This window comes from Osmerus mordax, chromosome 6 (assembly GCF_038355195.1).
Source record: "Osmerus mordax isolate fOsmMor3 chromosome 6, fOsmMor3.pri, whole genome shotgun sequence".
In the NCBI taxonomy this organism is placed as follows: domain Eukaryota; kingdom Metazoa; phylum Chordata; class Actinopteri; order Osmeriformes; family Osmeridae; genus Osmerus; species Osmerus mordax.
Genome location: NC_090055.1, coordinates 7,491,059 through 7,508,381, shown reverse-complemented (window position 1 = coordinate 7,508,381; position 17,323 = coordinate 7,491,059). Strand labels below are relative to the sequence as shown.

Below are 17,323 nucleotides of genomic sequence, written 5' to 3'. Positions count from 1 at the left end.
CTACTTTAAAACGAATTCATTGCCTTCAAACCAGCCACTAGATGGAGATATTGGACAATAAATGATTGGTGTGCAGTTAAGGTTTATTTGAATAATAAATAATGTAAAACCCTGACATAAAATTGTAAAATAACCTTTATTTAAAAGAATCTGTAACAGTAGTACAGATGTCAACAATATATACAAAGACACACTGATAAAAGTTTGAGAATCAAGTTCAGAGAAGAGAAAATTATGTACATCCATTTGTGCAAAGAGGAGCCAGATCAATAACACATTTCATGTCTGATTGGAAATCTACTGGCAAGGGCATTTCAGATTCATAATTAAAAATATGAAACATCCCAACAATGTTTCAAAAACGAAAAAAGTACGAAAAAAACACCTGTAGGTAACTTTCCAGCTTCAATCACAGCCACATAAAAAATCTCATACATTCATAGTCTCCTTAGGTTGCGCTTGCTCTGAGCGCTCCCTGGAAGCACGTCCTTCTTCATGCGCCGATGTGCAGACAAGCTCTCACAGTCTTTGGACCCATGGAAGGCACACAGGCATGCTGTGCAGAACTGGAAGCCACAGTCGGCTGTGCTGCACACACCCTCCCGTTTGACGGAGTGGCATCGCGCCGGGTGCTGGCATCTGGGGCATGCCTTTAGGCACTCATCGTTGAAGAGGGTTTTTGCCACCTTGGTAGAAACACAGACCATTAGTGTATGCATTATTAAAATAAAAATATTTATATAATGTATATAAAAAAACAGGACATACATTTGAGCATTATCTGTACACAGCAATGTGCTGGTTGCCCTTTCGAGTATGATGCCAAGAGTTGAACACGATGGAAACTAAACCTATAGAACTAGAAGCCTATATTAATGGGTAAACTCACTTGTAGGAACTTGTCCCGTTTGCTGCTTGAGTACGAAGTGTTGTGCTGGACTGGGGTCCCAGTGCTGTGGGCTGACTGGGGGGTGCGAGTGCTGGGGGTGGTAGACTGGGCCTGGACAGACCGGAGAGCAGACCTGTTCAACAGGTTCAGCCTGGTCTCAGCATCAGGAACATGGGTTGCACTGCCCAGCTACGATACAAACATACAGAGGAACAGATTTAGTCATTATAATTAGGAAAGCATCCTGACCATCCCAGTTGACAGCACATGGCCGGGGTGACTTGAAAAGCCCACTGCAGGTGATATAATACACACAAGACCAAGATCCATGATTTGGTCTAAACAACAATGGTCAAGTAGGCATATCCTCCTCACCTCTAACGCCATCTTCACCTCCTTCAGGTAAAGTTTCCTCCTACGAGTGGCCATCTTGTCTTGCTGGATGATGCAATTCCAGGAAGTGCAAACTTGACTAAATCTGTGGAAAATAACCCATACAACACCTTAATAATTCAATTCATAATAATCTTGCAGCTTGCTATAGGTCTACAACAAGTGTTAGGGTTACTGACTTCAGAGCATTTGTTTGGTCAAATTAACCAAGTAATGCAATAAGAGACATTCACCTATAGATATCTTCAGGGGACAGCTGCTTCAGAACCATAGACAGGATGTGCCTCAGGTTCCTCTTCTTCAGCTCCGTGAAGACATCCACCTTTTCCAGGCCGATCTTCCTGCCAATCAGCCCGGCCAGGGGCATGGTGGTCCTAAAAGGTTCTGGGGTGTTTGAGGCCCTCAATAGCTCCTCTAAGCTGGTCTGCTCCGGGAGGATCCCCGCGGTCCGCAGGCTCATGGCACGGACCATCTGCAGGGCTGGGGTCAGGGACAGGTCCTCCAGCCTGGAGGTTTCAGTTCGGAGGGGAGTCACCTGTAGGAAGACCTCGTCCTCCTTAGAGAGGCTCCCTCGTGGCTGAGGTTGCTGCTGTCCCTGGTCGGTCTGGGTCTTCCCCCGGAGGGTTTTGCTGGTGGCCCTGGCCTCCTCCTCAGATTGGGAACCTCCCTCTTTGAGCGTGGAAAGCCTGCGCTGGCGCTCCAGCCTGGACCTCCTCTTCAGCTCAGCCAGGCGGGGCGTCTCCTTTCCCGTGGAGGACGGCAGCAGGTCCTGGAAGGAGCCGTCGTGATCCACGGAGGAGTCGTGAGACTTGTCCAGGGCCAGGGAGTTAAAGCCGCTGTCCTCGGACATGGAGGTGTCGAGTTTGGGGTTGGGCGTGGCTGACGAGGGGGTGCTCAGGACGCTTAGGCTCTCGGAGAGGTTCGCTGCCAGGTTGATGGGCGTCTCGAAGCTCCCCTTCACCACGGACAGGAACTTGGCGTGGCACGGTGTCTCCAGCATGTCGGTGGTGAGGCAATCGGAGGAGATGATGCTCTCGTCCAAGTCTGTGTCCGTGAGGGACTCGGACCCCCTCTTTTCGAACCTAGGGAGGTTGGCTACATTGCAGTTGCCATCTTCAAGGGTGGAGGTTTTCACGTGAGAGAACATGAGGCGCCGTTTTCTGCCGGAAAGAGGCAACTCCTCAGGTCTTAAAGTGCTTGTGGCTAAAGCTCCCATCAACCTGGACTCGGGAGAGTAGAGGAAAACATTAGAGCTGATGCGCTGAGACCTCACGTTGACCGAGGGTCCAGTCTTTCTGGTACACTGCGTTCCAGTGAGCTCAGTTTTACCCTCTGTGACAGATTGGCTTATGAGAAGGCGTCGTCTGAGAGAGGCATCCCTTTTGGATACTTTGGGAGTTTCACACCAGCCAGTGACCACTGGCTGCTCCTTCCTTAACTCTTTCTCTAGACATCTGACAGGCTCCCTGTCTTTCTCTTTCTTGGGAGTGAGGGACAAGCGGGGTTCACGTCTCTGCAGGAAGTTCTCTTTGGGTGTTTCATGAAAGCCGTCTTCGCAAAAAGACAGTGATGGGTCACATTTGAGCCCAGTTTTCATCTCTGGGCTGTGGAATGAATCCAGGTACCCACTGTCACTGGAACTGCCATAGTGTTTGCTCTTGCTGGTCTGGAACTGGACATCTGAACCCATGTTGTGCTCCATTCTCTTCTCAGGATCCCCCTATGCAAACAGTGACACAGTGGTATGAAAACATACCTACACACCCCAAACCTCAAACCATTGTAACGTTTGTTCATGTGGCCAACCACCATATCAGTATAGCTTGCCAGCTACTGTACTGCAAGTTTTTACTTATAAACGAGACAATTAATTAATGGAAGCTCTACAAGCCTTAGTGTTAACTTGAACTCACTTTTGGAGTGAGAAAGGGAAAAACTGCTATGACCAAGTTCGCAGCTTTCTTGGAATATTAGTGGAATATAGCTCACTATGCTGTTCAAAGTATCCAAAGCTTCCGTTCGTCTTAAAGTTTATAAACACAACCAAGCAGTAGGCAAAGCTTAACAACAAGGGGGCCGTTACCATGTGAGCGCGTGCAGCAAGGTTAATTTAAATCCCCTCGCTCAGTTTAAATTGTCCGCTCTTGGAATCCCCATGACTACCATTCTTATCGCCCGCCTAAATTGGCCTTGTGGCCGCCATATTTCGAGTCAGGCTAGCACTATAGCAGCATCATCAGGCATCAGCTGGCTTCGACGTTCCCATGGGGCTCATTTATATACAACCCATAGTCTGAGTCGATCCAAGCGTACCATTTGGCAAACTTACTCGCCGCTCGCCAACCATCAATTGGGAAAATATTAGACAGCAATATGTCACTGTAAATTCCAAAATGGCCACAATGTGGGAGAATTTATGCATATCTTTATACATGCTATTGTGTAATACACATTGGCTGTTTGAGTTTGCCCAATGCAGAAATAAACATTGTGCTTAGCTACATGTAAGCTAGTTTGGTTCAACACCATTTAGCTAGTATCTAGCCCATCGTTTTAAATGCATAAGAAATTCAGTAATTCAGCGCAAAGCCATCGACTTACCCTTTAACAACAAGCAAGCTGTCAGTAAAAATATCGTGAATTCCGTTTGTGTTGCATCAAGGTTGCAAGTACCACCTTCTTGCACTCCCTCGCTAGGATTCTTCCTCCTTCACCCTGTTTTCTATCTAGACTAGTGGCCACGTTTCAAATTTCGTGGGAACTTCACCAACTAAAGTGATAGGGCAAGTATCACGTGTTTCCGCCTTCGCAGACGGAATCTTGTTACCATAGCAACTCATCGAGTGTAGTTGTCACGCTGTTTTGAAGTTACCTCGTAGATAAAGTTTAACTATTAGGTAGGTAACGTACAGGTAACCTTATTTTTACCATCCGGATTAGCTAGAAAATTAACTGTATCAAAGTGTTTCACTGGAAGTTACTACTGGATTTGATTGCTTTTAGTAAGACGTCATCATCACTCATCATCTGCCACTTTTTTTTTAATCAATATTAGCTAAAGTACTGTACAGGACACACTAGCTGGCTAGTGGTTAGACTAAAGCTTAAATTGGCTTTTAGTCACTGGCTAGCGGGTTAGCAGCATACCTAAACTTATATCGTTTTCATCTGATTTTAGCCATGAGTGCAAAAGATGTCTCCTCAATGCTGGATCAAGAAGAAGTGTCGACCAGTGGCCACGGGACCGTACCAGTAGACCACCTGGACTATGGGTACATTGAGAAGTGCACTAACGTGAAGTATCTGGAGAAGATTTTAAAGATTCTCAGGTACTGTAGTACTAAAATACTCAGAGACAACGTTTAAATATCTATAAATGCATACTTTAAGTCCGTAATTGTAATTGTAACAATTTGAAGTCAGCACAGACTGCATACAGTGTCCACGTGTCAGAGAATGTTTTGGTGTATTGGGTCAACCACTCTGTCATAGGTCAGGAGATGAGGGCATCTATCCCCACCTGACCCAGTTCTGTGAGAACCACCTGGAGAAACTGGACCCTAAGAGCCGCTCCCTCCGGAAGGAGAATCCTGTGGCGACAGCTGCTAGTCTGTCTACGGATGAATGGAATCAGATCACTGTTGAGATGAAGGTACTTCTCCTCTACTGAACTGTTACAGCAACCTCTCTGGGATGGTCAAATTAGCATCACCCCCCCACCACACACACACACACACACACACACACACATACAAACATACTTAAATAAAAACAAACACATGAAATCACCAACATTTACAATTGTTTGTCAAAATGACAATCACTTACCTACTAACTGTTATTCTCAGGCGTGGGAGAAGGAAGCCAAAGGGGTTGAGGGGGAGCTGAAAAAGCAGTCCTTGTGTTTATCTGACATCGAGAACTTCCCTCCAGTGCGTGGCTCTAACTGTTCTCTTCCTCTTAGTCAGGTAAAGTCATTCCAAAAAATGGTTCAGTTCACCTCTTTTCTGACAATAGTATTATTGGATGCCCAATACTGAGTGTTTTTTTATTCTTTTCAATTGCTTTCAATGACAGAGCGCTGTTTCAAAAGGACTGAGAAAGTCCTCCAAGAACTCAGCACCTCGAGATTATCGAGACTGGGACAAGTGAGTTGCATCCTCTTCTCCTGCCTGGAGAGCTCCTTCCCAGGTCGAGCTCGTCCACACCACAGCTACACTCCATCCTTCTCATTAGCACCCTGTCAACGTGTATTCCAGGTTCGACGTCGACAAGGAATGTGATAAGGTCGATAGCAATGTCACCAAGGCGTCCCCCGCGATGATCAATTCCGAACATCCTCAAATCAAGACTAATCTGAACGCTACAGGTACGTTCTTTCCCATCTGTGTGCGTTCCGTCTCCTTGATGTTGTCTGTGTTTGGACACAGCTGACCGGACGTGTGTCCTCTCAGGCCTGACAGATCAGGAGAAGGTCCTCCATGCCAGCCGTGAGAAGGACAAAGGAAACGAGGCCTTCAGAGCCAATGCCTTTGAGGAGGCTGTGGCCTTCTACACCAGGTTAGACCACTCACAGCTTCTCTAGATACAGTGCTTCACTCTATTCCGACGCTGATGATCTCGTGAAGGAGACTATATCCAGCCTGAGAACAGACATTAGCATTCCGACGTTTGGAATTGAACGAGGGTAAGGTGAAAATGTAGAACGTCTCTGTTTCCCTCAGTCTTGACTGTCTGTTCTGTGTGTACCGATCTATCTGTCCCCACTGTCTGTCCCCACTGTCTGTCTCTACTGTCTGTCTCTACTGTCTGTCTCTACTGTCTGTCCCCACTGTCTGTCTCTACTGTCTGTCTCTACTGTCTGTCCCCACTGTCTGTCTCTACTGTCTGTCTCTACTGTCTGTCCCCACTGTCTGTCTCTACTGTCTGTCTCTACTGTGTGTGTGGGGGGGGGGCTGCAGGAGTGTGTCTTTGGCACCAACGGTGGCGGCTTACAACAACAGAGCCCAGGCAGAGATCAAGCTGCAGCACTGGCACAACGCCCTCAGGGACAGCCAGAAGGTCCTGGAGATGGAGCCCAGCAACATGAAAGGTCAGGTCCTCACTCGCAAGTGGATGGTGATAAAACAAATGAATCCAGCACTGTAGGGTCGTGTGAACACAGGAGGTTCAGGCAGGAGGACTCAGTAGTGTTATTTACTTTATTGCACACGGTACAATACATGATTGTAATACTTGAATTTGGCATAATGGTTCTGCTCGCAGCGGCTCCCTGCCGCACCCAACGGGGACACCGTCTCGACATCCGAGCAGAGAGGGGGAACGCATTCCCCCTACGATAGGAACACAGACCCAAGGGTGCAGGCTGGGGAGGGGGAGGCAGCAGATTAGACAGAGAGCATCCTGTGTCGCACTAGCAATGCACAGTGCAGCGATATCCTGTTAAATAGCCCGCCCTGCAAAGAAGGTGTGCCCCGGCGGAGTGACATGAACAGTTGCTAGTGACGCGCTAGGTCTCCGAGTCTCCTACATGAACCAGCGCCGGTTGATTTAGAACAATGAAAAACACGAGAGAAAAAAGAAGCCATTATCGCTCATGTTGTCACCGAATAAAACAGGGTAGCAGAGTGAGGAGAACTTGTTGTTCCTGGTGTGTTTGTTCAGCTCTGCTGCGTCGGGCCACCGTGGAGAAGCAGCTGGGACGGTACCAGGAGGCGGCGGGGAACCTGAGGACCGTGCTGCAGGCAGAACCTCACAACCTGGTCGCCAGCGTACGTACCATACACCCTCCGCGACTCAGACACGGTCCAATGATAGGATGCTGGGTTTCCCCATCCCCAACGCTCAGTACCTCTGTGTGTCCACTGGGTGTCCCCGTCGCTGCCTCAACATGGAGGAAGTGAAGCGGTATTGATTTGGTCGTGCAACGTATCTAGGAAACTGGCCCGTCCAATTATAACCACTTAAGCCGTTGTTTATTTTCCTGTTCTTCATTCAGAAACTCCTTATAGAGGTAGATAAGAAGATACACGACAGTACTGGGGATCGTCCAGGGAAAGGCAAGAGGATGCTGATCCAGGAAGTGGAGGAGGAAGTGGAGGATGGAGGTGAGAGAGGAAGGGATTAGTCACAAGGGAATGTTCTAAGCGTGGGCGTTCTCGCCCATCCTATGTTAATCCGTCTGTTTAGGGTGGTGGAAGATGTGTATGTAGGACTTTACACGCCTCATGGTTGACTCGGCCCTCAGAACAAAACATGAAACGTGACATCAGCTGATTCCCAAGGCAGTCAGGGAATAAGTAAACTATCTGCACATAGCAGAATATGCTCAACATATATAAAATAGAACCACATTTCTGTATTATTATTATTATAAAAAGACACGAAAGGACTTTGTATTGACATTCCCATTGATCCTAACACCAAATGGTTGCCAATTTTGACTGAACCTGAACCTGAAATTGCTCCCCACCCTCTCTCTCTCTCTCTCCCTCCCAGACAATCAGAGCAGCCAACCCCTTAATTAGCTAAGATGCTGGGCCTGATCCCCCCCCTCCCCAGTCTAAGACAAATAGTTTACCATCCTGAGCGCAGCCTCTGCCTGGTGTGCTAGGTTTAACAATGCTCTAATGCTCTTATTTACCAGAGTCTGGTGGACTAACACCATAAAGTTAACCAGGAACATGTTACAGCGTGAGGTGATCTCATTGGTTCTTTAAACAGAAGGACTGTAGTGTTATGTGGCCGAGTGGAATGTGTGCTTGGCTCTCCTCTGATCATTCAATCCCTACTCTAAGCGCCTGACAGGGGATTTGTCCTTTAATCCACCAGTAGAATCACTCCTGCTAATGGCGCGGGTGATTGCGTGAGGCCTCTGTGTGTGGTGAGTGTTTCAGACAGGTCTATCTCGCACAGCCCTGCTGATACCCTTCTAACCCACATCCTGTGGAGGGGGAACCTCTCCCCACACACACACACACACAGCCGTACCCTGGCCAGCCTATCATACTAGCACAACATTTCACAGAATGTGCACACGCTCCCCCGCCCCTCCCCCACCGGCTGCCGTTGTGAAAGAGAGCGGCTTCCTGGAACTCCCCTTTCATGTGGCCGGGGGGAGGGACCCCTCCCCCCACCGTGATGTAAGCTCTGACTGCGTCCTGTGGGCGTGTCTCCTCCCTCTCGCTCTCTCTCCCGCTCTGGCTCTCTCTCTCCTGCAGCTCGTCCGGTCGAGCCTAGCCAGAGTGTGGGAGGGGAGCGTACAGCTGCTCCTGACGAGAGGGGAGACATGGGGAATGCGCAGAAGAAGCCCCATGGTCGGGGCGACGCGGCCCCACACGGAGAGGCCAACAGCTCCCACGGACACTGGAGGGGCAGGGGGGGGAGCGCCGACAAGTACAAGGTGGCCGGCCAGGAGGCCACGGACAAGGCCCAGACCAACGGAGCCCAGGGGGGGAGGAGGGGGACGGCGGAGCAGGTCAGCTCCAAGGCAGCGGGGCCGGCAGCCTCCCCCACTGGCGGAGAGGGAGGCAGCAACCTGGATGCCCCCGCGGGGGCCCTGCCTCCTCCGCTGGCCAGGCTGAAGAACGAAGGCAACCTGCTGTTCAAGAACGGCCAGTTTGCCGACGCGCTGGAGAAATACTCCCTTGCCATTACGGGCTTCACAGACTCAGGTAGGGTGCCGGGCAGTGAAGGGTCGGCTGCTGCTGCTGCTGTTGTTGTTGTTTTCGCTCGGCTGGTTTTATCGCCGGCTGCGCTGCGCCGTGTGCTGCGACGTGTCCTGCGACGGTTTGCTTTGTTCAACACAAGATCTAAGAGCTTTTTTTGGGTTTCCTTTTGTTTGACTCATGACAAGCCTCATTCATTTTTTAGCCCAGTGGCTAGCTTCAGGTCCTTTCTATTCCCAGTTGGTGCTGTCTTCCTATCATGTGTTAAGCTAGTGGCTGAAACAAATCAAAGGTCATCACTCATTGTGGAAATTAAGCTGATAACACCATTTTTACCCTACTGGTGCATTATTATTGCGACTGAGCCCATTTAGCCCGATTTAGACTTTGAAACCTAGGAACCACAATGTGTGTGCTGGATTAGGCTGCGAAATATATGAGTTGTTATGTGAATATTTATGGAGCGGGTTGTTGCCGGTGAAGTGATGTGTGGTTTTGAGAGGGTGATGCGTCACGAAGAGCTTGTTATTCTGCCCGGTTTCTGTTTTAGCTCATGCCTCGAGTTAAGCCTCTCAGCTCAGGTCCCTGCAGGTCACATGACTCCTGATCATTCACTGTGAAATGGATTCTGGGAGACTGCAGTAGTAAATCTCTGACGGAGGAGAGGGAACTGCTTCCCCGGTCGCTCTCTCTTTCTGCCTCTCTCTTAGCCTTAGTCTCGCCGCTTTCTCGCTCGTTTCACTTTCCATGTCTCTCCCCTCTCTTCCTCTCTCCTTTTTACACTGTCTCAATCTGTGCCTCTCTCTCCTTCATTCTCTCTCTCTATTTATTCCTCCTTCTTTCTGTGTCTTTCCGACTTTCGCTCCTCTCTTCCGTTTCTCCGACATCAGCACTTTTGCTGTGTTGCAGTGTTGACCAGTGATGTGAGACTGACCATCATCAGCTCGGCTCAGTTGACCATAGAGAGACCGTGACACTGTAGACCTCCCTGCTGACAGACTGGATCAGCCAGTACACTGTACAACTTGGTTTCTACGCCCCTTAGATCTCCAGTGCAATTGTAATTCATCTCTCAATGCGGTTAGACCGGCTTTTCCACCAGCAAGGCCATAAAACCAGCCGCAAAAGAATAATAATAAGTTATTTGTGAAGTAAACAAATACAAACGTTGACATCGTTTTGGGAGATGTACTAAGTCATTTCATCCCAGGAGAGTCCTTTCGCGTTTGGTATGTTTTTGTTTGAACCAAGAGGCCCATTTGAAGGGTTTGTCATCATTTCCTGGCCTTATTAAAACCCCACCCTGGTTGTAAGTGTTAGCAGCCAGTTGTGACGTGCCTAGACAGAGTGGTGTACCCACATGCTGGCGCCCTCAGACACATGATAAACGCCTCCTCGCACGCATGAGGAGGTTCACCGCAGGGCAGGGGTTCAGCACACGCAGCTCCTCTAACCGTGCCATCTCTGTGTGCGTGTGTCCTGTAGGTATCGACAGCCCAGAGGATATGTGTATTCTCTATTCCAACAGAGCGGCCTGTTACCTTAAGGATGGCAACAGTCAAGACTGTATACAGGACTGCACAAAGTGAGTATCGCTAAGGAACACGCACACACATTGCCTGCGCACACACGCACAGAACAAAATGGTGAATGTGTGGTGATGGTGAGGATGAGCCCTGCTTCCTTCCAGGGTAAAGACCCTATTTGTCCCTCAATCCCTCCTTCCATCCCTTCTTCCATCTCTCTCTTTTCTTCCCTCTGTTTCTCCCTCCCCCTCCTTCCTTCCCTCCCTCTTCATATCATCCCCCTTTCCTCCCTCCCTCTTTTCTTCCTTCCCTTTCCCTCATGTCTTCCCCCCCTCCTTCCTTCCCTCCCTCTTTCCCCCCCTCCTTCCTTCCCTCCCTCTTTCCCCCCTCCTTCCTTCCCTCCCTCTTCCCCCCTTCCTTCCTTCCCTCCCTCTTTCCCCCCTCCTTCCTTCCCTCCATCTTTCCCCCCCTCCTTCCCCCCTCCTTCCTTCCCTCCCTCTTCCCCCCCTCCTTCCTTCCCTCCCTCTTTCCCCCCTCCTTCCTTCCCTCCATCTTTCCCCCCCTCCTTCCTTCCCTCCCTCTTCCCCCCCTCCTTTCTTCCCTCCCTCTTTCCCCCCTCCTTCCTTCCCTCCCTCTTTCCCCCCCTCCCTTCTTCCATCTCGTTCCCTGGACTGCTAGCCAGCAGATGCACTTTTACATAACATCTCTCCCTAAGCCTTTGTAGTTCCTCCAAATCATTTAGCCAGAGGATAATTATGAGGGCAGTGATTTCCCTATCAAATGAAAGGCCTTTTGAGGCCACTCTCACCAACCCATACTCACACACACACACACACAGACTCAAGAGACACACCTCCCACCACACAGAGATGATTGGAGAGGGAGCCTAACATGAAGCAGAGTGTGGTTTCATTCAGTGTTCCCAGACATGCTGTGTGTGTGTGTGTGTGTTGTGGGCGCAGCTGGCCTAACCCTTTTCCTCATGTGTGTACACCAGAGCCCTGGAGCTCCACCCCTTCTCCCTCAAGCCCCTCCTCCGACGAGCCATGGCCTACGAGACGCTGGAGCGCTACTCCAAGGCCTACGTGGATTACAAGACTGTGCTGCAGATCGACAACGGAGTGCAGGCTGCCCATGACAGCGTCAACAGGTACCCCCCTCTCCCTCTCCCCCCCCCCCTCCCACAAACCCCCCCCCTCTCCCTCTCCCCCCCCCCCCTCCCACAAACCCCCCCCCCTCTCCCTCTCCCCCCCCCTCAGAGGCTGGTTCTGGCTCCCAGACCACCTGGCTGTTAGCGAGGGCGCGTGGGCTGTCACGCGCGCGCCGCGGTGCGTCAGACGGCTCCGTTGTGGGGTCCAGGCTGCACGCGAGCGCGTGGGCTCTTCCTGAGATTCCTCACCGTTCGCACACACGCACATGCAGACATGCCTCGTCTGATTAGCAGCGGACAGACTTACCTTCTGTCCTCCAGCGAGCCGCTATTTACGGCCTCTGCCACGCATCCTCTCAGTTACATAATAAGATAACCCACAGGAGGGTGTGTGTATCGTGTACGTTTGTGTGTGTGTGTGTGTGTATGCGTACATTCACATCTGTACTATATGTGTTTGTGTTACGTACTGTATGGTACACATATCTGTACTAAAGTGCTCTTTGTGTGTGTGTGTGTGTGTGTGTGTGTACAGGATAACCCGGTTGCTGATAGAGCAGGACGGCTCAGAGTGGAGGGGGAAGCTTCCAGAGATCCCCCTGGTGCCCCTGTCAGCCCAGCAGCACCGCAGAGAGGAGCCCCCCAACGCTGAGCTGCTGCAGGCCCGCAGCGAGAAAGCCGCCCAGGACGCGGGTGTGTGTGTGACGCAGATACACGCACACACACACCAACTCCCATCTCACACACACGCACACAGGCTGTCTGTCTGTTCTCCGTACATCCCTTTCTCAGAGGTTGCTATGTCGTCGCGGATATTTATTGTCGGATCAAACCCACCCACACGCAGTAAACACAAACACGGTGAACACACGCACCAGGATGGGGCCGGTCAGGCATGATGGGGGGAGGGGGGGCAGGTAGCGGGGTAGAAGCAGAGCTGCTTCAGGGAAGGGTGAGGTGTAGAATCACCTCAGACAGAGGCGGATGCTCTTCATCATCACATTCATCATCGCTATCATGTGTTCCCTGACCAAGCAGTTTGCGGTGCCAGGCTCAAGGCTGTCCAGAGGGTATTTATAACTGGAACGGAGCTGGAAGCTTGTGTTTTCATTTTGATTCCCCTTCCACGTCCCATTCACTCTGGGAGAGACTGACTGATGCTGAATGGCATGTCTGTGTTTCAAATAGAGAATTGGCACACTGTCTTCTGTAGGAGACGCTGTTCATGGCAATTCCTCGCGAGTCGTTTGGAGTTTAATCCCGTAGGAAGCGAATGGGAGGGATTTTAGAATTGAGAAAGTGGCTGACTGAATGTGTGGCTGGTTTGAATGACCTGTGGGGATTACTACTAATCTATGACGTTTGCTCTTTCATCAGCCAGGAGAGCAGAAGTACGTTTCAACACCTTGAAACAGGAAGGAAACGAGTTTGTTAAGAGAGGCCAGTTCCCTGAGGCTCTAGGGAAGTACAGTGAATGCCTTAAACTCAAGCCAGATGAATGTGCTATCTACACCAACAGGTAAGGTTGTACCATTGTACACACCTAGTATACATACCATGTAGCACAAACACAGGACATAAACCATATAGTATACACACCTCATCCCTGTTTCATTTATCTCAAAAAGGCAGCCATTGATTACCACCCTATTAGCCTTGCTAATTTTACTAAATAACTCTACTAGCCTTGACAACTCTTCTAGCCTTGACAACTCTACTAGCCTTGACAACTCTTCTAGCCTTGACAACTCTTCTAGCCCTACTAGCCATACATTACCAACCTTGCTAGCCCTACCTAGATTATCTTGTCCTGTTTACCATGCTAGCCTTGTTAGCCATACTAGCTATACTAGTCTTTTTAATCTTACTGTCCGTACCACCAATAATAGCCTTGCTAGCCCTACTAGCCATACTGGCTTTGCTAGCCTTGCTAATTGTAATAGCCTTGCTAGCCTTGCTAACGGTACTAGCCTGCATCTGATTACAGATGAGTCTGGCGAGGCAAGCAGTGGCGTGGCGGGAGAGGAAACAGCTGCTCATTATGTCCGCACCTCGGCTCACCCCCTTTGTCAGTCAGCTAATTTTAGACCTCCGTACGTTGTCCTAGAAAGACAGGAGAGGACAGGCCTTAGCTCTGGGCTCCCCTGAGAGACCAGCTCTCTTGTCTCTTTTTCCCTCACCCTCACAATAGTACGTGTCGTGTTGACGGAGGAAGCGCTTGCTCCCACAGTGATATGAGTCATTGCTGCCTTTGCGTGCCCTTATGTGTGTATGCACAGGATGTGTACACACACATCCGCACACACAGGCCTGTGTATCCAGCCATGCACAGTGTAAACATGCCATAGGTTGTGTGCCTGGCTTCCAAACACCATGGAAAGACTGACAGGGTTCCCACCCAGCTCTGATCCTAACCCTGTGTTGGCAGAGGGGGGCTGACTGTGCGCTCTATCCCGCAGAGCCCTGTGCTATCTGAAAGTGGAGCGCTTCGCTGAAGCCAAGCAAGACTGTGACTCAGCAATCAGGCTGGAGCCAACCAATAAGAAGGCCTTTTACAGACGGGCTATGGCCAATAAGGGCCTCAAGGTGAGGATGGAGGGTGGGGACCGCCCTCGGGATCTTTTGTGACCCTGCCAATTTTGGCCTGATGCAATAGTCTCCTTGAACCTTTGGAATGTGTATTTGTTTTAAGACACACCCTGAAAAAGGGATCAAACAGACTGCATGTGTGAATGACTTGGGTGTGCCATCTTTTGTGTGCGTGTGTCCGCGTCTCCAGGACTACCTAGCGTGCAGTGGTGACCTTCAGGAGGTTCTGCAGCTGGACCCCAAGGTGCAGGAGGCCGAGACGGAGCTGGAGGAGGTGACGGTGCTCCTCAGACAGAGTCTAGCGGCAGGCTCGCCCGCCAAGCCCAGGAAGCCCGTGGCCATCACCGAGGTAAGGCCGCCATCCACCCATCCCTGGATCTGCGATCGCAGACGGAGGACATTCCGGAAGAGTTAGACAGTTGGAAGTCAGGGGACGTCACCTGTGGGAAGATAACTACATTTCTAGAACCGAGTAACCTTTCCTCTTTCCTAATCCTCCCGATCTTCTCAGGTGGATGGAGAAGAGGAGCGGATAGGAGGTGCCGCCACCGACAGAGACGCCTCTGTTGCCATGGACAACCGCTGCGGGGCCATGGACGGCGTCGCCATCAACCTCCAGCCCGCCAACGCCTACGAGTTCGGCCAGTCGCTCAACGCGGCGCGCGCCGCGGGCGACACGGCGGCGTGCGCCGAGCTCCTGACCCACGTCCCTCCCGAGAGCCTGCCCGTGTACCTGAGCAGCCAGCTGGACGCGGCGAGCATCCACTTCATCATGCAGGCTCTGGACACACCCCTGCTGCAGACCAAACCGGACCTGGTCTACCAGCACCTCAGCCAACTCCACAAAACAGAGCGCTTCTCGGTAAGCGGGCGCTCGTCGCGGCTCTGATTCGAGACTAGTGAGGGCGGACTTCCAGATGACCATGTCTCTCTCTCTCTCTCTTCCCCAGGTGGTCCTGATGCTCCTTGAGCAGAGCGAGCAACGTCACATGACCCAGCTGTTCGAGCGCCTGTCCGCCAAGGAGGGGACGGCGTTCACCAGGAACGATGTTCAGAACCTGGCCAATATGTACATCTGACCCCTCCGCCCCCCTCCTCCCACCCTGCATGTGCTCAGCTACATTAAGGATCTATGCAAACGGGCTGAGGTCTCCAAGATGGCGTACTGACAGCAATATCGAGGACCCAAACACACTCTCGTCTTCTCCTTCTACGTTCTGTTTGTGTTCTGTTTAGCGCATACCACTAGTCTATATTGTTTTCTCTCTCTCTCGTAAAAACATTTTGCTGATGTATACTTTTGTACCTGTGAACATGTTTAGAAGTGATTGGATTGCAGTATTGCGTGTAAAATGGCCATTCTGCTTCCAGAGTATTCTTGTACTGGGCCCAGTGTGCAGGTTGAGACAGACAGGTATCAGCTGGTGTTCCCCTCTCTCTCGCTCTCTCTCTCTCTCTCTCTCTTTACCCCGCTGAGCCAGAGGCATATCGGCTGCAGTTCATACTTCTGGCCCAGCTACTAGTTAGAACCCTGAGTTAAAAGACTCTGAAAAGATGGAAAGCTGGCAGATATAAGATTCTCTCGCAGCAATAATCTAAGGAGTCATCTCTTTGTAGTGCAACCAGGGGTTCTTTAGAAAAGATCACTGCTGATGTAGAGACGCATGCTGGGGGGTTTCTGTTCCAGAACGCAGACATGAGGGGCTTGGGTTCAAGTTGTTGGGGCTCTTCATCTTTTAATGGATCGGACGTCCATTGATGGTAAAACAGAATAATAATGCAAATTGCATGATTTACAGTCGGATGTGAGTATTCATGTGTCGTTCTGTATGTGTAAACCCATATGCAGGCTTCATCCAGGGCTGTGTGTAAAGGCTTTACTCAAGTCTTTAGTCTTTACTTAAGAGTAGGGATGACTAAGACCTCATAAAAACGCCCTTCATTTGACTAGCAAAGCTGCGCGAGTCAAATGCACACATCCATCTTGACGCCCGGCTCTGACGAGCAGCCGTGCGGCCGGAGAGAATCTGCGTCTTTGTGAGACGCCTGCCTCGGGGATTTTGCTCTTGGTGGGGGGGGGAGTGTTCCGTCAAAGGACTGTATAGATTTCAGAAGAACGTTCCACGAGGGGAGAGCCTATTTAAAAGACGTCAATACATACATATTGTCAAATGTTAATTAATTCATGTTTTTCAACCTCTAATTGAATGTACCGCGTTCTATTCAGGGAGCAGAGCTGGCAGCTGTGATGATGCAATACCGGCAGGGGCTCCGTTGCTCCGCGCACCAGAGCCAGCCGCTTAACTTGACCATTATATTACCTGTTAGCTTTGCAAAGAGATGTACAAATATTTTGAGGAGTCACAATTTAAGGATTATTTATCAATAAACTGGAATACATCTACTTTATATAGACTACTTTCTCTGTACAGTACTTAAAAATGGTTGTGAATTATATTATGATGTCATGGAAAGATGCAGTTGAATAAAACTGTAAACCGTTACCTGGTGTGTGTGTGTGTTGTGTACACACACCTATCAAACCATAGACACGACCCAAACAAATTTGTATAGCTCATTTTTTAATTTCCGATATGCATTTACACGCATATTGTAAAGCAAATTAGCAAACAAATATACAAATACCTTAATGTCATTTCTGCACGAATTACAAATGTATGTCTGGCACTAGTGTTCAAAGTGGGAGTACAGAAACTGGGCTTGTTGGAGAAGAACCTCGACAACGAAACCAAAGCAGAAACCAAAAAACGACAACGACCCTAGGTGAAGGACTGCAGAGCGTGGCCCCGTCCCTGCGGAGCGCGGCCCCGTCACTGCGGAGCGCGGCCCCGTCACTGCGGAGCGCGGCCCCATCACTGCGGAACGCGGCCCCGTCACTGCGGAGCGCGGCCCCGTCACTGCGGAGCGCGGCCCCGTCACTGCGGAACGCGGCCCCGTCACTGCGGAGCGCGGCCCCGTCACTGCGGAGCGCGGCCCCGTCACTGCGGAGCGCGGCCCCGTCACTGCGGAGCGCGGCCCCGTCACTGCGGAACGCGGCCCCGTCACTGCGGAGCGCGGCCCCGTCACTGCGGAGCGCGGCCCCGTCACT

At 50.6% G+C, this 17,323-nt stretch overlaps 2 protein-coding genes across 3 annotated transcripts; one reads left to right on the top strand and one right to left on the bottom strand.

Moving 5' to 3' along the window:
- Window positions 1–140: 140 nt before the first annotated feature.
- fbxo43 (F-box protein 43) lies at window positions 141–3,971 on the bottom strand. 2 transcript variants are annotated; one of them, XM_067237197.1, is made up of 5 exons: window positions 3,884–3,971; window positions 1,516–3,002; window positions 1,265–1,367; window positions 890–1,078; window positions 141–686 (listed from the first exon to the last, which is right to left on the bottom strand). In XM_067237197.1, exons 2-5 carry the CDS (start codon window positions 2,982–2,984, stop codon window positions 438–440), a joined length of 2,010 nt encoding a protein of 669 aa, XP_067093298.1. In that variant the 5' UTR covers window positions 2,985–3,002; window positions 3,884–3,971; the 3' UTR covers window positions 141–437. The 2 variants fall into 2 exon arrangements, with proteins under 2 accessions (XP_067093298.1, XP_067093297.1); XM_067237196.1 differs by lacking the exon at window positions 3,884–3,971 and adding an exon at window positions 3,366–3,424.
- A 491-nt stretch (window positions 3,972–4,462) lies between these two features.
- spag1b (sperm associated antigen 1b) lies at window positions 4,463–16,623 on the top strand. Its single transcript, XM_067237405.1, has 18 exons — window positions 4,463–4,611; window positions 4,775–4,934; window positions 5,131–5,250; window positions 5,360–5,430; window positions 5,542–5,651; window positions 5,737–5,842; window positions 6,244–6,374; window positions 6,947–7,053; window positions 7,281–7,389; window positions 8,503–8,955; window positions 10,435–10,534; window positions 11,473–11,625; window positions 12,161–12,318; window positions 13,003–13,144; window positions 14,085–14,211; window positions 14,405–14,563; window positions 14,726–15,076; window positions 15,165–16,623. Exons 1-18 carry the CDS (start codon window positions 4,463–4,465, stop codon window positions 15,291–15,293), a joined length of 2,835 nt encoding a protein of 944 aa, XP_067093506.1. The 3' UTR covers window positions 15,294–16,623.
- The last annotated feature ends 700 nt before the right edge of the window (window positions 16,624–17,323 follow it).